This window comes from Gekko japonicus, unplaced genomic scaffold (assembly GCF_001447785.1).
Source record: "Gekko japonicus isolate JY-2015 unplaced genomic scaffold, Gekko_japonicus_V1.1 scaffold266, whole genome shotgun sequence".
Classification (NCBI taxonomy): domain Eukaryota; kingdom Metazoa; phylum Chordata; class Lepidosauria; order Squamata; family Gekkonidae; genus Gekko; species Gekko japonicus.
The window spans coordinates 91,009-107,610 of record NW_015166428.1 but is presented as its reverse complement, the minus strand read 5'-3'; the positions used below and the strand labels follow the sequence as shown (position 1 = coordinate 107,610).

Genomic DNA, 16,602 nt, shown 5'->3' with positions numbered 1-16,602 from the left:
CTAGAATGATAAAAAGGTTGGAACACTTTCCCTATGAAGAAAGGTTAAAACGCTTGAGGCTCTTAACTTGGAGAAATGATGGCTGAGGGGTGACATGATCGAGGTTTATAAGATTATGCATGGGATAGAGCAGGTAGAGAAAGAAGTACTTTTCACCCTTTCTCACAATACAAGAACTCATGGGCACTCAATGAAATTGCTGAGTTGGGTTAGAATCGGGTTAGAATGGATAAAAGGAAGTCCTTCTTCACCCAAAGAGTGATTAACACGTGGAATTCACTGCCACAGGAGGTGGCGGCGGCTACAAGCATGGACAGCTTCAAGAGGGTATTAGATAAGCATATGGAGCAGAAGTCCATCAGTGGCTATTAGCCACAAGGTATAGATAGGCTGTGGAAGGTCGGTAGTTCAGCAGTTCAAGACCTGAGTGTGCCGCATGACGGAGTGAGCTCCCGTCTCTAGTTCCAGCTCCTGCCAACCTAGCAGTTCGAAAGCAAGAAATTGCAAGTAGATAAATAGGTACCACTTTGGTGGGAAGGTAACACCGTTCCGTGCACCTTGGTGTTTAGTCATGCCAGCCACATGACCACGGAAATGTCTTCGGACAGCGCTGGCTCTTCGGCTTTGAAACAAAGATGAGCACCGCAACCCTAGAGTCGGATTCGACTGGCTTTCGAGCAAGGGAACCTTTACCTTTATAGATAGGAACTCTCAGTCTGGGGCAAGTGATGCACTGTATTCTTTGTACTTGGGGGGGAGCAACAGTAGGAGGGCTTCTAGTGTCCTGGTCCCACTTCTGGACCTCCTGATGGAACCTGGTATTTCTGGCCACTGTGTGACAGAGTGTTGGACTAGAAGGGCCATTGGCCTGATCCAACATTGGTTTCTCTTATGTTCTTATGTTCTTAACTGGATTTTACTGTGTGAACTGACAAAATCCAGTTGGAAAGTGCATTGAAAGTGGATTATTTTGCTTATGTGATTGCAGCCTCTCTTTCTCTGCATGGCCCTTTCCATACTGGGATCTCATCCCTGGTTTTATCAGAGTTCAACTCATGACACAATACCTTGCATTTATCCCTGGTTATAACAGTATCCGTGTATCCCTGGACAAGTGTGGGGCGAAACCGGGGTGACCTCATTGTAATGTGGAAACAAAAAATATCCTGAGATAATTACAGGGGTGAACTCGAGTGTAGTGTAGAATGTATGTTCGGGGACAGGGTTGAACCAGGGTTTAAGGTCTAGTGTGAAAAGGACCTATGCGTTTTATGATATCTCCTCACAGTTATAATTGGAACCACAGTTCTTCAACATAAGCCATGGGTCTAACTGCTGAATAATTTCCCCTGAGCCAGAATGCCTCTGGCCTGGCTACACCCACACATCACTGGACGTTGCACTATAGATGTGCTATACTAATCATTTGCAACTGGATTCGCTTGTCCAACAGGAAAACCCAGTCCTGAATGATTGCTGTTTCACACCAAATGTACAATATCAAAAAAATGTGTGAATGTAGCCAGAATTACCTGTTGAATCAGAATTGCACTTTATTATCCTTGCCTCTAGGATCCATAGATTCAGGTGGGCAGCCATGTTGGTCTGAAGCAGCAGAACAAACTTTGAGTTTGTCTTCCCCGTCCAAACCCGATAGCCCGGCTGGCTTGCTCAGCGGGATCCCATCCTCGTCGCCACTGAAGTGTAGTGGGTTAGACGCATGAATGAAACCCCGAGACTGATGTAGTGATCAGCATGGTTTACTGGAACACAACATAAGATAAGAAACAACGGCCGGCTAGCCAACTATATACAACACAGGGGACACACCCCTGCGTCCCATTGGTGGGTTTAAATCTCCCGCCAAGGTCCCATTGGTCCCCCCAATGGAGGGACCAGGAGCCTAGTCCCTATTGTTACTCCGGATTCAAGCTCCGGAGTGTGTGCTGGCCTCTGGTGGCGGTCAGTGGACACAACAGACCAACAAAGTTTAATTCTGGGTATTAGCTTTCATATGCACACACATGTCTTCAGGTTGCCACTGAACTCATACTTTGTTCTCCTAGGATCCATACACAGAGTAGAGGTTGATGAGGGCCCTTATCTAAACTCAGGACATGGGCGACCTGGAGGGTGTAATAGCAGCAAGCAGAAGAAGGCCACTGCAGATTCTCTAATCCAGTATTTTTGAAGCACCTGTGTGGTCTCCCTGTTTCAACTGTTTTCCAATGCTCAGTGTACAATCTCTTTCTGCTAAGCAAGGCAAGAAGTCAATGAGGAATTAGTGCCATTTTTCATTTGCGCTTTTCAGTTCCCTGTATTTCTATGATTTGCTCAGCTGAAATATTTTACATTTCATTTGTTGGCATTTTTGTGTCTGCATGCCAAAGTTTACTGGAACAGACAACTTGGCAAAGTAATTCGTTTCCCAGGCGAGTCTCCAGTTCTGACAAACTGGAGGGGAATGAAAATTATATGCCAATAAAATTCCATCTCAGAGGGCAGCTTCTGCTCCCGTTCCTATCGTTGTAAAGGTCAACATGGAAGTAGAAACAGGGTTGGGCGACTGCCCTGTGCTTATTTTATTCATAGTAAAGCAAAATGCCTTTTCAGTTCTCTTTGGGCCTTGTGCTTTCTCTTTAGGTCTGACAACTGTTTTAGGGCTGGGCCTAATTTCCCCTAATGCTGCTTTTACACAAATGGTGACCACCTTTGGCCTGGCTGGGATCATTGGCTATCATACTGTTTGGGGTGTTACACCTGCTCTTCACTCTCCCCTGATGTCCGTCACAAATGCCATCTCTGGTAAGTCGGAAGGGGTTGTGTGCTTCTTTCCTGGTGGGCTTGTCATAGAGATTGTAATGGGCCAGACTTGCCTGACATAGGTTGGAAACACAAAACGACACTGGCCAACAGTTACTGGTGATAGCTAACAGGAATAAGCATGTATAGGCTCCCATTGTTAGGAAAATGCTTCATGTGATAGCAAAATTCTCTTGAGACTGATCATGAGTTTAAAGTTATCATGCAAGAATAGGGTTTCACAAGGAACTTTAGGAAATGATCATTGACATATCGTGCCTATAAAATGCACAAGCTATCCATCCATCCAAATGGGGTGTTGTCTTTCTTGGAAAGCCACTAATGCCCATAGTAAACATGATATGTAACCCTTAGGTACTGCTTGAAAACAGTAAGCAGTACATGATTTTGCCACATAGCCAAAGGAATGTGTAAACATAGACACCACGGCCCTCTGGCCAGTTTTCTATAATCGGCAGGGTTTTCTTGGACAGCATGCATTCAGTCTGGAGAACTTGGGGTTGCACATTTGCAACCTTCCCTATGTAAACAAATATGTTCCTTTCAGAATGAAAACTAACCTCGCAGGAAATCCCTCACTACTAATTTTCTAGTTTTCTAACTAGCAAGAAACTATTATTTGGTCCATAAAAAATGCATCCGTTGAATCTGCTGATTATCTTTTAACTTCTAAGCCTGGGACAATTTTGTCTCAGCAGCCACCTTGATTTGAATGCAGAAATGAACAAATAGCCATGAGTGGATGAATGTATGACTACTTCGCGGTAGCAATGCTGCAATCCCTGAGATCTTATTTCTCTGCACAAAGCCAGCACTGCATAAGCAATTAGTAATGATGATTAACAAACAGGCCGCGTGCGCATATTGTGCTTTTGTAGCTTGGCAGGTTGTGAATTCCTTCCACTATACTTTCTTTCCCTGAGGTACTGTTTATTGGGATAGCTGGTTAATATAGCAGAGTTCTGCCCTGTCACAGAAGTGTGATGCTGAGTGCAGTAAATAAATCTTCCAAGAAGTAAATTGCAAAACAAGTAACCTTACATTATTCAAGTAGATCCAGTTCACATTCAGGTTGCAGTCGAAAGGAGAGAGAGAAGCCTAATCTAAAGAGTACTTTCCCTCTCACAAAGGGCCAGCTTGTCCGGCATCGTGCGTGTGTGTGTGTGTGTGTGTGTGTGTGTGTGAGTATGAGGTAGGTTTGCCAAATCTTTTTTACCTGGCGGCGGGGGGCTCCTGCCCGGCGTCCTGAGTGTGAGCGTGCGTGCTTTGCGTGTGCGCACCGCCCGGATGTGACGTCATGACGCCGGGCACGCTGGGGGCGGGGCCACAGCCATTTGAGGGGAAAACATAGAGTTTTCCCCTCAAATGGCTGTGTCCCCGCCCCCAGCATGCGACGTCACATCTGGTTGATGTAGGTGCGGCACGCGTGCGCGCGCACTGGGAGATAGCTTGGGGTCCCCCGCCGAGGAGGTAAGAGACATTTGGCAACCCTACCCACCCCACATACACCCAATAGCCATGGCAGGCTATTTATGAAGCTGGGTGGGAATGCTAATGCTGAACCCCCCCCCCAATGTCCTTGCATACTGAGGCACTCACTCCAACACTTTCCCCATCCCTTTGCTCAGAATAGGAGCCAAGAGAAGCTGACCATTTGAGCAGTTAACAGTATTAGACCACAGCAGGGAACATCTGCCCTAATACAAAGATTTGGGGGATGGATTGCTCTGTCTTTAAAGTTATGAAGCGTTAACCTATTTGATCTTCCCTTTAGGCCTTACTGCTGTTGGGGGTTTGGTACTGATGGGCGGATCTTACCTTCCTTCAAGTGTACCACAAACATTAGCTTTACTGGCTGCGTTCATTTCATCCGTAAATATTGCAGGTACAAATTCATTAATGTGCAGCTTTACCTTAATGATGATTGTTGATGAATGTCTGGCGTCCTTCTTTATTTATTTGCACAAAGTTTTTGCTTTGAAAGTTATACTTTCCTTTAAAAAAATCTTAGTAAATAAGCTGACCCAATCTGCTATCAACTGCTAACAGTAATCTGCTACCAACTGCCTGCTGTTTCAGTTTTTGGGGTATGGGAGGGAAAGCCACAGTTTTGGGTAGCACCGGTAAGTGCATTGTTCTACTTAGACTTGGGGCTACTTCATCTAGGAATTTTTTGAAAACCAGATGTTTACAAGTTTGTGACATCAGTTCTCTGACCAAAGCTTGTAGTATGGTGCTGTATTTGACCTTTGCACTTCATATGTACGCAAGAGACGTTAGCTTCCAAACAGAAAAGGTCTGTCTGCATCATCGAGAATTCAGAGAAAAATAATATTTTTCTTTAGGAGCTTTAGATAGATAATCATGTAAAGCACCTTCTTGAAAGTGTTGGGAAAATTGGTAAAAATAGTTAAATATTCAGAGTTTGCAATGGATCTTTGCTCACTGGAGAGGAGGCTTTTTCTTTCTGTGTAAAAATATTTATTTCTACACAGGAAAATCTACAAAACAACAAACACTCAAGACTACATGCTTGCAACAACAGACACACAGATAGTAATGGAGATTCTTCCTTTCTTCTTGGCCCCTAGAAGGAAATCACCTGAATGCATTAACCCATGATTATTAGTAAATAGGCTTCAGTTTCCGGGTTTTCTTTCCATCGGCTTTCTGCCAGGTTCCCTTCCAGATCAGTCTAAACAATGGCACACAAGATAAGCACATTAACCCTTTAATGACTGACTTTAGACCTTGCAACACACATGTTTCCAGCAGAAAGAAATCCTATAAGTGTTCGCAGTTACCAAATTGAAATAGCCCTAATATATTTTGCCATGCCTCTTTTTTATATAAATCCACAATGTTTTAGATGTGTGTTACTTTTCAAATAAAATTTAGGTCTGGAGTAAGGTAATTACTAACACTTTAAGTTATTACAGAAGCTTAAGAAATGCAGTGCACTCAATTACTACCAATACAAGGCAGGAGAAGGGTGTTCTGACTAAGGATGCCAGCCTCCAGGTGGGACCTTGGGAACCTGTGGAGTTATTCAATAAAAATAAAGTTATTTTAAAAAAAACCTCATCGAAGGTAGTAGCAAACGGTTTGCCACAGGCTGCCTCCTGACTTCCTTGGTGTGCGCGCCAGCGCGGCTTTTCCCTCTGGCCATCTTCATTGCAGCACACATGCCAATGGCCAGAACCGTGGGTTGCCGCCAACACATCTGATCGTGTTGTCGTGCGTCTAATTGTGGCGCTGCAAATAGCCATTCCCCCCCCCCCCCCCGTGTTTTCTGGCACGTGTGACCGGGGCCAAGGTAGTGTGAAGCCTTCCCATTGGTCAAGCTTGGTATAAATGCCCAGAACTTTAGCCTTCTGCCCTTGCCTGTTAAACAGTATCATCTGCTTGCTGCACTTCTGTCTCCAGTGAAAACTGTAGCTTTAGTTCAAGCCGAAGTTCTTAATGAGAGACGAAGCAGCAGAAAACAGGGACTTGGGTCAGAAAGTAGTACCCAGCAACCAATGTTCCCTCTAAGCTGTGGAATCTTGTGAGCAAACATTCTACTTTGTGAGCTACTGACATTAAAGCGGTGAGCGAGCAATTTGGCCACTGCATAAATTAGTCTGCTCTGGAGCCATCCTTCCTGAGCTAAGGCAGAAATGTGTGAGCCAGAGGCTAAGAAACTGTGAGCTAGCTCACACTAACTCAGCTTAGAGGGAACACTGCCAGCAACTGAATTTGGGTGCAGTAGCCCACAGCTCTGGCCAGGCCCCAAGAGAGGCTGAAGTAGCACCAAATACATGACACCTATTTAAAAAATATAATACGTGTGTATTTATTAGCAGAATGCCAATGCCATTTATGCATAAAGGAGATGAATGTAATGTAGTATTCGTGTCAATGGAATTATAATATTATATTATAAAACTGTAGTTTACATCAAAAGAATGTTAGATTTTTGTCACCAAGAAAAATCTGTATATTCTAAATATAAGCAAAGCATAAACTCAAACAATGATAATGAAAGACTGTTCGATCCATCCCTTCCAACACCCCCACCCCAGTATTTCCTCTATTTATGCCCTCAGTTCTAACTAATGGAATATTTTTGACTAGTGGTGTGGAAGTTAATGGGGGGGGGGAGGTGTGTGTGCTGCTTTTGAGGATAAAAATTAGTATAGATGGGGGGTGGATAATAACCAATACCTCACTTAGCCACTCTGTGTTTAGAAAAAGAATGAATATGCTACGGCCTCCACTGTGAAATCCCCTGTGTTTTAATATCAACCCTATGGGATTCCCCTAGACAAAGAAGGCAAAAATTGTGACCGTCATTTTGTTTTGCCCATACACTCTCCTCCCCACCCACCAAATTGGGGGGGGGAGAGAGAGTGAAGAAAAAAGGTCTGTTGTGTTGGGGTTTTTTTTGTAGAAATAGAGAAGAAAGAAGGGCGAAGCAAACAAACAAAGACCGAAGAAGGCAGACGAACAAATATACTCAGCTGAGGCAAATACAGAGAGAAACAGGAACGAGGTGTGAACACACAGGCGGTCGAAGAAGAACTGACTGGGAGATGGCTCCCTCCCCCGCTCCAGGCATGCGCAGTACGTGCCTGCTCCCCAGTGTCACAATTGCACTGGCGGGCCAGGGCTGTGCTTTTAGAGGCAGCTTTGCGCCCTACGATGTCTTCGGCCGCTTCTCATTCTTCTGTCCCTCAAAGATTGGATGGGACTCCGAAGGCACCAAAGCTAAAACCTAAATGGCCTGAGGATAAGGCTCCGTTGAAATCGAAAGTCAAGCCCTCGACATCGGCTTTGACTTCGGCTGTCGACCCAGTCGTCATCACCAATTTAACGACATTGACTCCTGCTGTGGCTGTTGTGTCCCACAAGTCCACTTTGCGGCCTCCGACACCACTGCCTACGCTCTCTTCAGCATCTGGCCTTATTCTGCTGGGTCAGTCCACGAGATCGCCTCCCGACTTGTCGTCTCACCGGGACTCTCGATCTCCGTCTCCACACTCCTGTACCCCAATCCACGATTTGGAGGGCAGGGAGCATTCTGTTGGCCGCTGTTCTTGCTCTCGCTCTTGATACGATAGAAAGCATCTCATTCGTCGTCCATCGCCTTCCCCCTCAGGATCGCCTTCTGATGACCAATACTGGTCTCCTGATGAACGAGATCGGCCTGTGTATTATCCTTACTACTATTCGAGGTTTCCTACTCCTCAGTTGCACCACTATGATCGGCTACATCACTCTGAACGTACTGAGCATCAACACATTTCGGATCACGCCAGATGTTCTCGATCCGTGACTTTGACCCGCTCTGGGCTCCTGACCAGCCTCCTGAGCTCTCGAGACCTAGGGATGCCCCGAAGTGTTCTCCCTCCCTCAGAACCCCCGGCTTCATCCTCCTACTGATGACCAGATACCGGCTGATCTCACTCAGCCGCTGAGATCGTCCTCCCCCATGTTGATCTCTGACAACTCGGACTCGGGAGACCTAGAACTTGATGTTTCGCACATCGACGATGAGCCTCGGTGCTCGGGATCTATTTCCCCCACTGAGGGCCCAAAAGCTTATTTGGCACTGGTGACCAGGATGGCCTCTGCGCTTCAAGTCCAGAGTTCCACTGAGTCCCCTTCTGTGACCGATGTTGTTCACAGGCTGGTTCAGGCCGACCTCCCGCCTTCTACGGTCCTGCCTCTGCTGCCGGTCCACCTTTCTGCCCTTAAAGAGTCGTGGGTACATCTGGCTTCGATTCCCCCAGTCTCCAGACGATACAGAGCTCTCTATAAAGTCCAAGAGAACTCGGGGAAGTTTCTCTTCAGTCAGCCTCCGCCAAATTCGATGGTGATACATTCTTCTTCGAAATAGAAGCAATCTGCCTGCCACTCAGCGCCTCCCAATCGCAAGGGTCGCAAGGTCGATGCTATCACGAAGAAGATGTATTTCTTCGCCTCTATGAACCTTCGTATTGAGACCTACCTGTCATACCTGTCGGCTTATGCTTTTAATGTGGCTAATGCAGTACGTCCTGTCTTGGAGTTTGTTCCGGAGGAACACCATCCCATGTTGTTAGGGGCTTTGTCAGAAATTTGTACGATCTCGAAACAGCAGATCAATTCAGTCTGTCATGCTGTCACTTGCTCCTCAAAGGTCCTTGTCTCCTCCATCGCCCTCCGTCGTCACGCTTGGCTAAGAGATACCTCTTTACAGCCCAATGTGAAATTTTGGATTGAGGACCTCCCATTCAATGGCGAAGGTCTCTTCCACTCCACCACTGACAAGGCCTTGAAAGCCATTGATGATAGTCAGAAGCAGGCTCGGAACCTGGGTGTCTCAACCTCGATGCCTCGACATTAGTACCATTCTTGGAAGCCGTATTATGCAAGGCGCCAGCTGTCTCCCGTGCCCACCTCCCAATGGAGAAAGAGGCCCTATGACTTCCATCACTCGAATAGGGTGCGCCAACAGGCTCCTAAAAAACCCTAGCAGCCCAAGCAGTCTGTTTGACCGCTTCGATCACCTGCCGTCTCCTCTGTCGTACACTCCTCCCATCCGGACCCAATTCTTCCCCTTTCTGCCAATGTGGGAAGGAATTTCCACCAATTCCTGGGTCCTTACCATCCTACGGGTCGGGTACGCCATAGAGTTCATTTCGCCTCCCGACCTACCTCACTTTGTCATCAAACCCCCCTCCCCGGATCCTCTCCTCCATCTTGAGATTTCTGCTCTTCTGGCCAAGGATGCCATCGAGGTCGTCCCGAAGGGGCAACGAACCCTTGGCTTCTACTCCAAGCCAAGTATTTCCTCGTACCAAAGAGGGATGACGGCTTCAGGGCCATTATGGATCTTCGGGATCTGAATCGATACCTTTGATGTCACAAGTTCCAAATGGTCACCTTACAGCCCATTCTTCCACTGATTCCCAAGGCTGCATGGCTAGCAACTGTCGATCTCCATGACGCGTATTTTCACATCACTATCCGTCCCCAACATTGAAAGTTCCTGCATTTCGCTGTCGGCAATGCACAGTACCAATACTGGGTCCTCCCGTTCGGACTCTGCACTGCCCCGAGGGTTTTTACCAAGCTGATGGCTGTGGTGGCTGCAGACCTCCATCGTCGTGGGATTGCCCTGTATCCCTATATCGACGACTGGCTTCTGGTTTCCGCCACACAAGACCAGCTCCTCCAAGATGTCCAAACGACCCTGTCTCTCCTTTGTGTCCTGGGGCTTTTTGTTAACCTACCCAAGTCGTCTCTCCGACCTGTCCAGGTCCTTCAATTTCTGGGTGCCCGGCTCGATACCAATTTGGAGACCACGTTTCTCCTGAACGCAAGGGCCTCCGACATACTCTCGTTCGTCTCGCAGTTGCAGACCTCTCCCCAGCAGTCTGCTCAGTCCGTCATGAGGCTTTGAGGGCACTTTGCGTCTACTGTCTTCGTCGTCCATCATGCCAGGTTGAGGATGCGTCCCCTCCAACTGTGGCTTCTCCATGCCTTCAACCCTCTCCGCAGTCCGTGGCACAAAATCCTGTTGATCCCACCCCTTGTTGTTGACTCCCTCACCTGGTGGTCTCATCCTCAACACCTTTCAGCATCCTCCTCCGCAAGCGTCAGTCTCCACTGATGCATCCCTCTGGGGTTGGGGAGCCCAGTGTGGAATCGTTTCAGCGCAGGGGACCTGGTCTCATTGCGAAGCCACCCTTCATATCAATGTCCTGGAGCTGCGTGCGGTTCATCTCGCTCTCCGCTCTTTCCTCCTGGTGCTTCGAGGCCAAATCGTTCGGGTTGCCTCTGACAACACCACCACCGTTTATTACATAAACAAGCAGAGCAGGATTGCCTCCCTTTGTCTTTGCCAGTCAGCCATCGATCTCTGGAGATGGTGCCTCCGCCATTCCATCACGCTTTCCGTGATACACATTCCTGGCATTCAAAACATCGATGCCCATCAATTGAGCCCACTCCCGCTTGTTGGACAACGAATGGTCCATCCACCTTCAATACATGAAACCTGTCTTTCTCGAGTTTGGTCGCCATGTTGTCGACGGCTTTGCAACTGCAGACAATGCTCGGTGTCACCTCTTTTTCAGCCGCGGTATGCTATCTGCTCAGTCACTGGGAGATGCCTTTCTCCACACCTGGAAGGGAACCCTATACTACTTCTTCCCTCCATTCCCCTTGATCTCCCGTGTTGTTCAGAAGATTGTGGCCAATGCAACGTCATGCATCCTTGTCATTCCATAGTGACCGCGCCAAGTCTGGTTTCTGCACTTCCTTCGTCTCTCCAACCGGACGTTCCGGCCGCTGTCTGTCATCCTCGATCTCCTGTCTCGGGCTCGAGGAAGGATCCTGCACCCTGATCCGGGCTTCTTCAGATTGACAGCCTGGAAGATCCTGCACTAGACTTCCCGCCTGAAGTGTCTGAAGTTCTCCTGGAAGACAGTCTTCCTTATAGTGATTACTACTGCACGCAGAGTAGGAGAACTAGCTGCCTTTCGGGCTGATCCCCCCTATACAATTTTTCATAGGGAGAAGGTTGTCCTTTGACCAGATCCTTCTTTCCTGCCTAAAGTCGTTTCTGCTTTTTACCCGTCCCAGTCATCTTTCTTACCTTTTTTCTTTCCGAATCCAACTGATGCACCTCAGAGAGCACTCCACTGCCTCGATGTGCGCACCCTCATGTGGGGGAGGCGATTTCCTCTCAACGCTTGTCTAAATGGGTGACTTCCACCATAGTCCTTTGCTATGAGCTTGCATGTCAACCCATTCCTACCGGTGTCACTGCCCATGCCACACATGCGGTATTGACATCCACCACTTTCCTGGCTGGTGTTCTGCTGGAGGACGGCTGTGCGGTTGCTACGTGGTCCTCAGCATCGACCTTTGTGACCCACTACGCACTCGACGTCTGAGCTCAACAGGATGCTGCATTCGGCCAGTTGGTGCTGCAATCTCTCTTCGCTTGACCCTGCTGCGTCCCCAAGTAGGACCCTTGGGTGTTTTTTCTCACTGATGATGCTATGTCTTAACCAGTGTTATTTGTGTTTTTTGCAGCTGCCAGCTCCCTCCTCCAACTGGTTCAGCTCTTGTAATCGCCCATGTGTGGGACTGCACAGAGACCACGACAAAGATAAGCAGGTTGCTTACCTGTAACTGATGATCTTTGAGTGGTCATCTGTGCAGTACCTCAATCCCACCCAGCCTTCCCCACTGCTGGCATCTCCTGTTCTCCCCAGGGCGGGAAGAGAGCCCACCAAAAGCTTTCTGAGGCAAAGCTCTAGAAGTTTCTTCGGTTGAGGTCATGCGCAGGTGCCCAACCCATGTGTGGTACTGTACAGATGACCACTCAAAGATCATCAGTTACAGGTAAGCAACCTTTTTTAAAAAAAAGCATTGTGCCTATGTGGTTGTTACTCCCTTCTCTTCTGTGTATGACAAGACTGAAGCAAGAGGCCATTCACAATGTCGCAGGGATGGTAGAGCAGGAATACCAGCTGAACAAGCTGACTTGCTACCAGCAAGTCCCACCTCATGTGGTGGTTTGGGCGTCAAACCAGATCTAGTTTTGGGGGCGGAGTTGGTGCTGCACCTGCCCCCCATAAGGGGTCTTGAGAGTGGTGCTAGGGTTGCCAGTCCCCAGGTCTGAGTGGGGGATCTCCTGATTTCCAGGGCTTCTCCTCACCACAGACCAGCTGGCAGGTGGGGAAAACCCCGCCATGAAACAAGGGCGTTGTCAGATGTCCCCAACATGATAACATCACCCGGAAGTGATGTCATCATGTCAGGGACATCACACAGGGGTCAATCTGGTTTTTGGGCCAAAAAACAGAGCATCCCCAATGCGATGATGTCACTTCCGAGTGACATCATCATGTTGGGGACATCACTTGATGTCCCCTCCCACCCCTGGAATGCCTCCCAAATCCCCCTGCCAGATAGACGAGGGGACCTGGCAGCCCTAGGTGGGGCTGTTCCACATTATGCCCAGCTCAGGGGCTGGCACATGGCTCCCATCCTCAGATGGCAAGAAAACCATGCAGTGGTGCATCCCCATGTGGGACCCCTGGACAGCAGGTGGGCCGGGACGAGGGATTGCTTCATTGGCCAACAGGCAGAGTCGCCCTGATTATGGATCTCTGTCCCATGCTACACTGTGCTCCTGTGATTGTACTCAATAAAGGCTGTGGACATTTTCTGTCGAAGTTGGCATGGGCTGATTGCTTCCTTCCCTTCACCCCCACACTTTTACACCCAATGGCCCGCAAAAGAGATACTAGAAGTTTAAGTATGGTTTGAAAACCATCTGTGGACTCGGTCAAATCACTGACGTGAGCACTCAGTGGTGATGGAAGTGCATCCTGCAGAGATACTCAGGAACACTTCCACTCCCCTCCTTATTTCATATGCTCTTAATTTGAGCCTGGCTATCGGAAAGGGTGGCGGAGCTGAGCCCGGGTGTTAATGTAGCTTGTTCTGTGTTTCGGTTCACTTCTCTTCTAACAGTTTGTGTTTCTGTTTCCCAACAGGTGGTTTCTTAATTACTCAGAGAATGCTGGACATGTTTAAGCGGCCAACAGATCCACCTGAATATAATTACCTTTACGTCCTCCCTGGAGCAGTGTTTGTTGGAGGGTATGGTGCATCTCTTGCCAGCGGATACAGCACTGAACAGGTCAGTAATCAATTCTAATATTTTCTGTCCATTGGTACAGCTTAGTGCTAGTAGGTGAACGGACTGCCATAACTAAGACAAGCAGGCAAGCAAGATCACTGTTAACGGGCTGGTTCTGTTTGGCATTTGTAAAAATAACAAATAAATGCTGAGGCAGGTAGTTCAGGGTAGCAGTTTTGTTTACAACCTCTGTATCCCTATGTCATGTCAGCTCCAAATACAGGTAATGGCCAACAGCCTGAAAATTCTTTTCTTTTTTTTGACCCCCCCAAAGGGGAATTTTTTTATTTTTGCATTTTCTTGTCATATGCAAAAATGAAGCTGCAAGTTGTAATCACATGGAGGACTTGCTGCAGGTGTTTTGTGGTTGTGTTGGAAGCCACTGGATAGAACTGAGCTTTGTAGGTCTTGCCTGCAAGGGTACATTCTACTATATGTGTTTTAGTTGTTGTTCAGTCGCACAGTTGAGTCCAACTCTTCGCAACCCCATGGACCACCTCACGCCAGGCCCTCCTGTCTTCTGTTGTCCTCTAGAGTTCGCTTAATTTCATGTTCGTTGCATCGATAACACTGTCTAACCATCTCATCCTTTGCCACCCCCTTCTTCTTTTACCTTCAGTCTTTCCCAGCATCAGGGTCTTCTCAAGTGAGTGCTCCCTTCTCATTTGGTGGCCAAAGTATTTGAGCTTCAGCTTCAATATCTGGCCTTCCAGGGAACAGTCAGGGTTGATTTCTTTTAGGATTGACTGATTTGATATCCTTGCAGTCCAAGGGACTCTCAAGAGTCTTCTCCAGCACCATAATTCAAAAGCATCTATTCTTTGGCACTTGGCCTTCCTTACAGTCCAACTCTCGCAGCCATACATTACTGCTGGGAATACCATTGCTTTGACCATACGGACTTTTGTTGGCAGGGCAAGGGTGTAGACTTTCCAATTTCCTGGGGGGCTGGGGCTGGGCTAGAGGCATTGCTATGCTAGGTCCTTAAAAGGACCGAGGCCCAGTGACATCATAGAGAGGAGCCAGTGACATCACAGGCCATTGTCACTGTCTATGGAGGCAGAGCCATGTGGGATTTAGGAAGGGGCTTCCCAGAAATTTAGGGGGGCCTGGGAACCCTTGGGAACCTCCCTAGCCATGCCCCTGGGCTGAGCTAAACATAGGAAAAGGTGGGAGTTGGCCAGTGCTTACAGTGGTATCTTAGCAGTCTCCTGCTGTGTCCTTTATTGAAATTCACTTTTAGAATAGTCACTTTAAGATCTGCAAGTATACATACCATTTGCATAAGACAAACAAATGGTCACAAATTTGAAAGTAAGGAGGGCAACACAGAAAAGCCTGTAGGGGAACATTTAAAAAAGTTTTCTTGGACGTTCATTTACAGGAGTCTTGTTTCTGCCTTATTCATAAGTGTGACTTTGTACTGAAATTTACTAAATTATGGCATCACAGATGCCTTCATTTGGTAAATGCATGGCTGAAGTCTCTGAGCCAGAATACCAAACAGTTGCTACGCACTCAATTCCCGAGCAATGTACAGAGTTCAGAGTACCAGCAATCTTCTTCTCACTTCAAACTCATATCCTACAAGTGAGTACAAGTACAAGTCCCAGAGCACTGAGCCTATTCCCAGGGGCTGTCCTGTCATTCCACTCTGTGATCTGTCATTCCAGTGCCACGGCACAGATTCTAGTGCCAGGGATCATCATTCCACTCTGGGGGCTGTCATTCCAGTCCCAGTCTACAATGTTCCCTCTAAGCTGAGTTAGTGTGAGCTAGCTCACAGTTTTTTAGCCTCTGGCTCACACATTTTCATCTTCGCTCAGGAAGGATGGCTCCAGAACAAAGTAATTTATGCAGCAGCCAAATCGCTCGCTCACAACTTTAATGCCGGCAGCTCACAAAGTAGAATTTTTGCTCACGAGACTCCACTGCTTAGAGGGAGCATTGGTCCCAGAGTAGCCTATCTGGGCCCAAAGACCTTAATGGAAAAACCATTCCACATTTTCTTTGCAACTTTTTTTGTGCTGCAATGTATTTCAGTGGAGCCCATGCACGTCAATTGGTATTCCTGGCTCCCATTATCTCCAATGGGCCTTCAAGCCTCTCCCATTGTTTCCAATGGGCAATCCAGTCATTCCTTTTCTACATCTCAGTTAGTTGTCCTCAGTTAGTTGTCCACACCATTTTACGTAACAGCAAAACTAAGAGCATGAACACTGAAATATACTGGGTTCGACACGCGTTAATGATAAGCTCATGCTTTATTGTGATTATAGCTCAGACTAAAGACAAATTAGCAGGACCAAAGTCCTGCTTAAATCCGTGCACAACACCCCACCCCACACAAATCCACTCCCAGCGATAGGTTATTTACATCACAACAGTAGCGCTATAGGTCCCTTCCAGGATCCTGGCTATCTATTGTTCTAGTACAGCAAGCGCTCTCTAGGTTACTATTATTGTTAGAGCTCAGTACATAACAAACATGTACAGAGTGCACATTTCTTGCCAGTGTTCTTTCTGGGCTGCACACAGGGCAAAAGGAAATTTTAAAAGGCCTCTGATCTGCATGTCCGCCCCCCAATCTTGTTCATGCAGATGGGCTTACCATTTAAAAATGAAATGGAAATTGAAAGAGCTTAGGAGTGGTTGAAGCAGGCCCCCTCACTACCATAAAAAAACCCAACTGTTTTCAATCAAAGATATATAGACCCAAGTAAAATATAATGGAGACACACTTTCCTCTTCTATTGTTCTAGTAGCCCAACAGAGGCTTTGCAGTCTGACTGTTGCTACATTGAAAGTGGGTGGAGACAGCCAGGGTTAAGGACTTTACTTTCTTTTCCAACAGACAATTCTGGTCTGTAGTTGGATGGGAAACTATAAAGGAAGCCCAGAGTTGGTATGCAGAGGCAGGCAATGGCAAACCACCTTTGACTGTCTCTTGCCTTGAAAACCCTACAGGGTGGACTTCTGGTTTAAGCATTTCACCGCTCAGACGCATCTCGTCTCACTTAGATGGAGATGCACCGAGACCCGGCTGACAGGAGGGGTCCACGTTCATCCCGGACCCCCCCGGGGTCTCTGTA

General features: G+C 47.5%; 1 protein-coding gene across 1 annotated transcript in view; it reads left to right on the top strand.

The window, feature by feature from the left end:
- LOC107110938 (NAD(P) transhydrogenase, mitochondrial-like) overlaps positions 1-16,602 on the top strand; it is a 117,456-nt gene that overhangs the window by 56,595 nt on the left and 44,259 nt on the right. Inside the window, 3 exon segments of the mRNA XM_015411792.1 lie at positions 2,644-2,805; positions 4,598-4,708; positions 13,365-13,510. Coding sequence (XP_015267278.1) covers positions 2,644-2,805; positions 4,598-4,708; positions 13,365-13,510 — 419 coding nt within the window.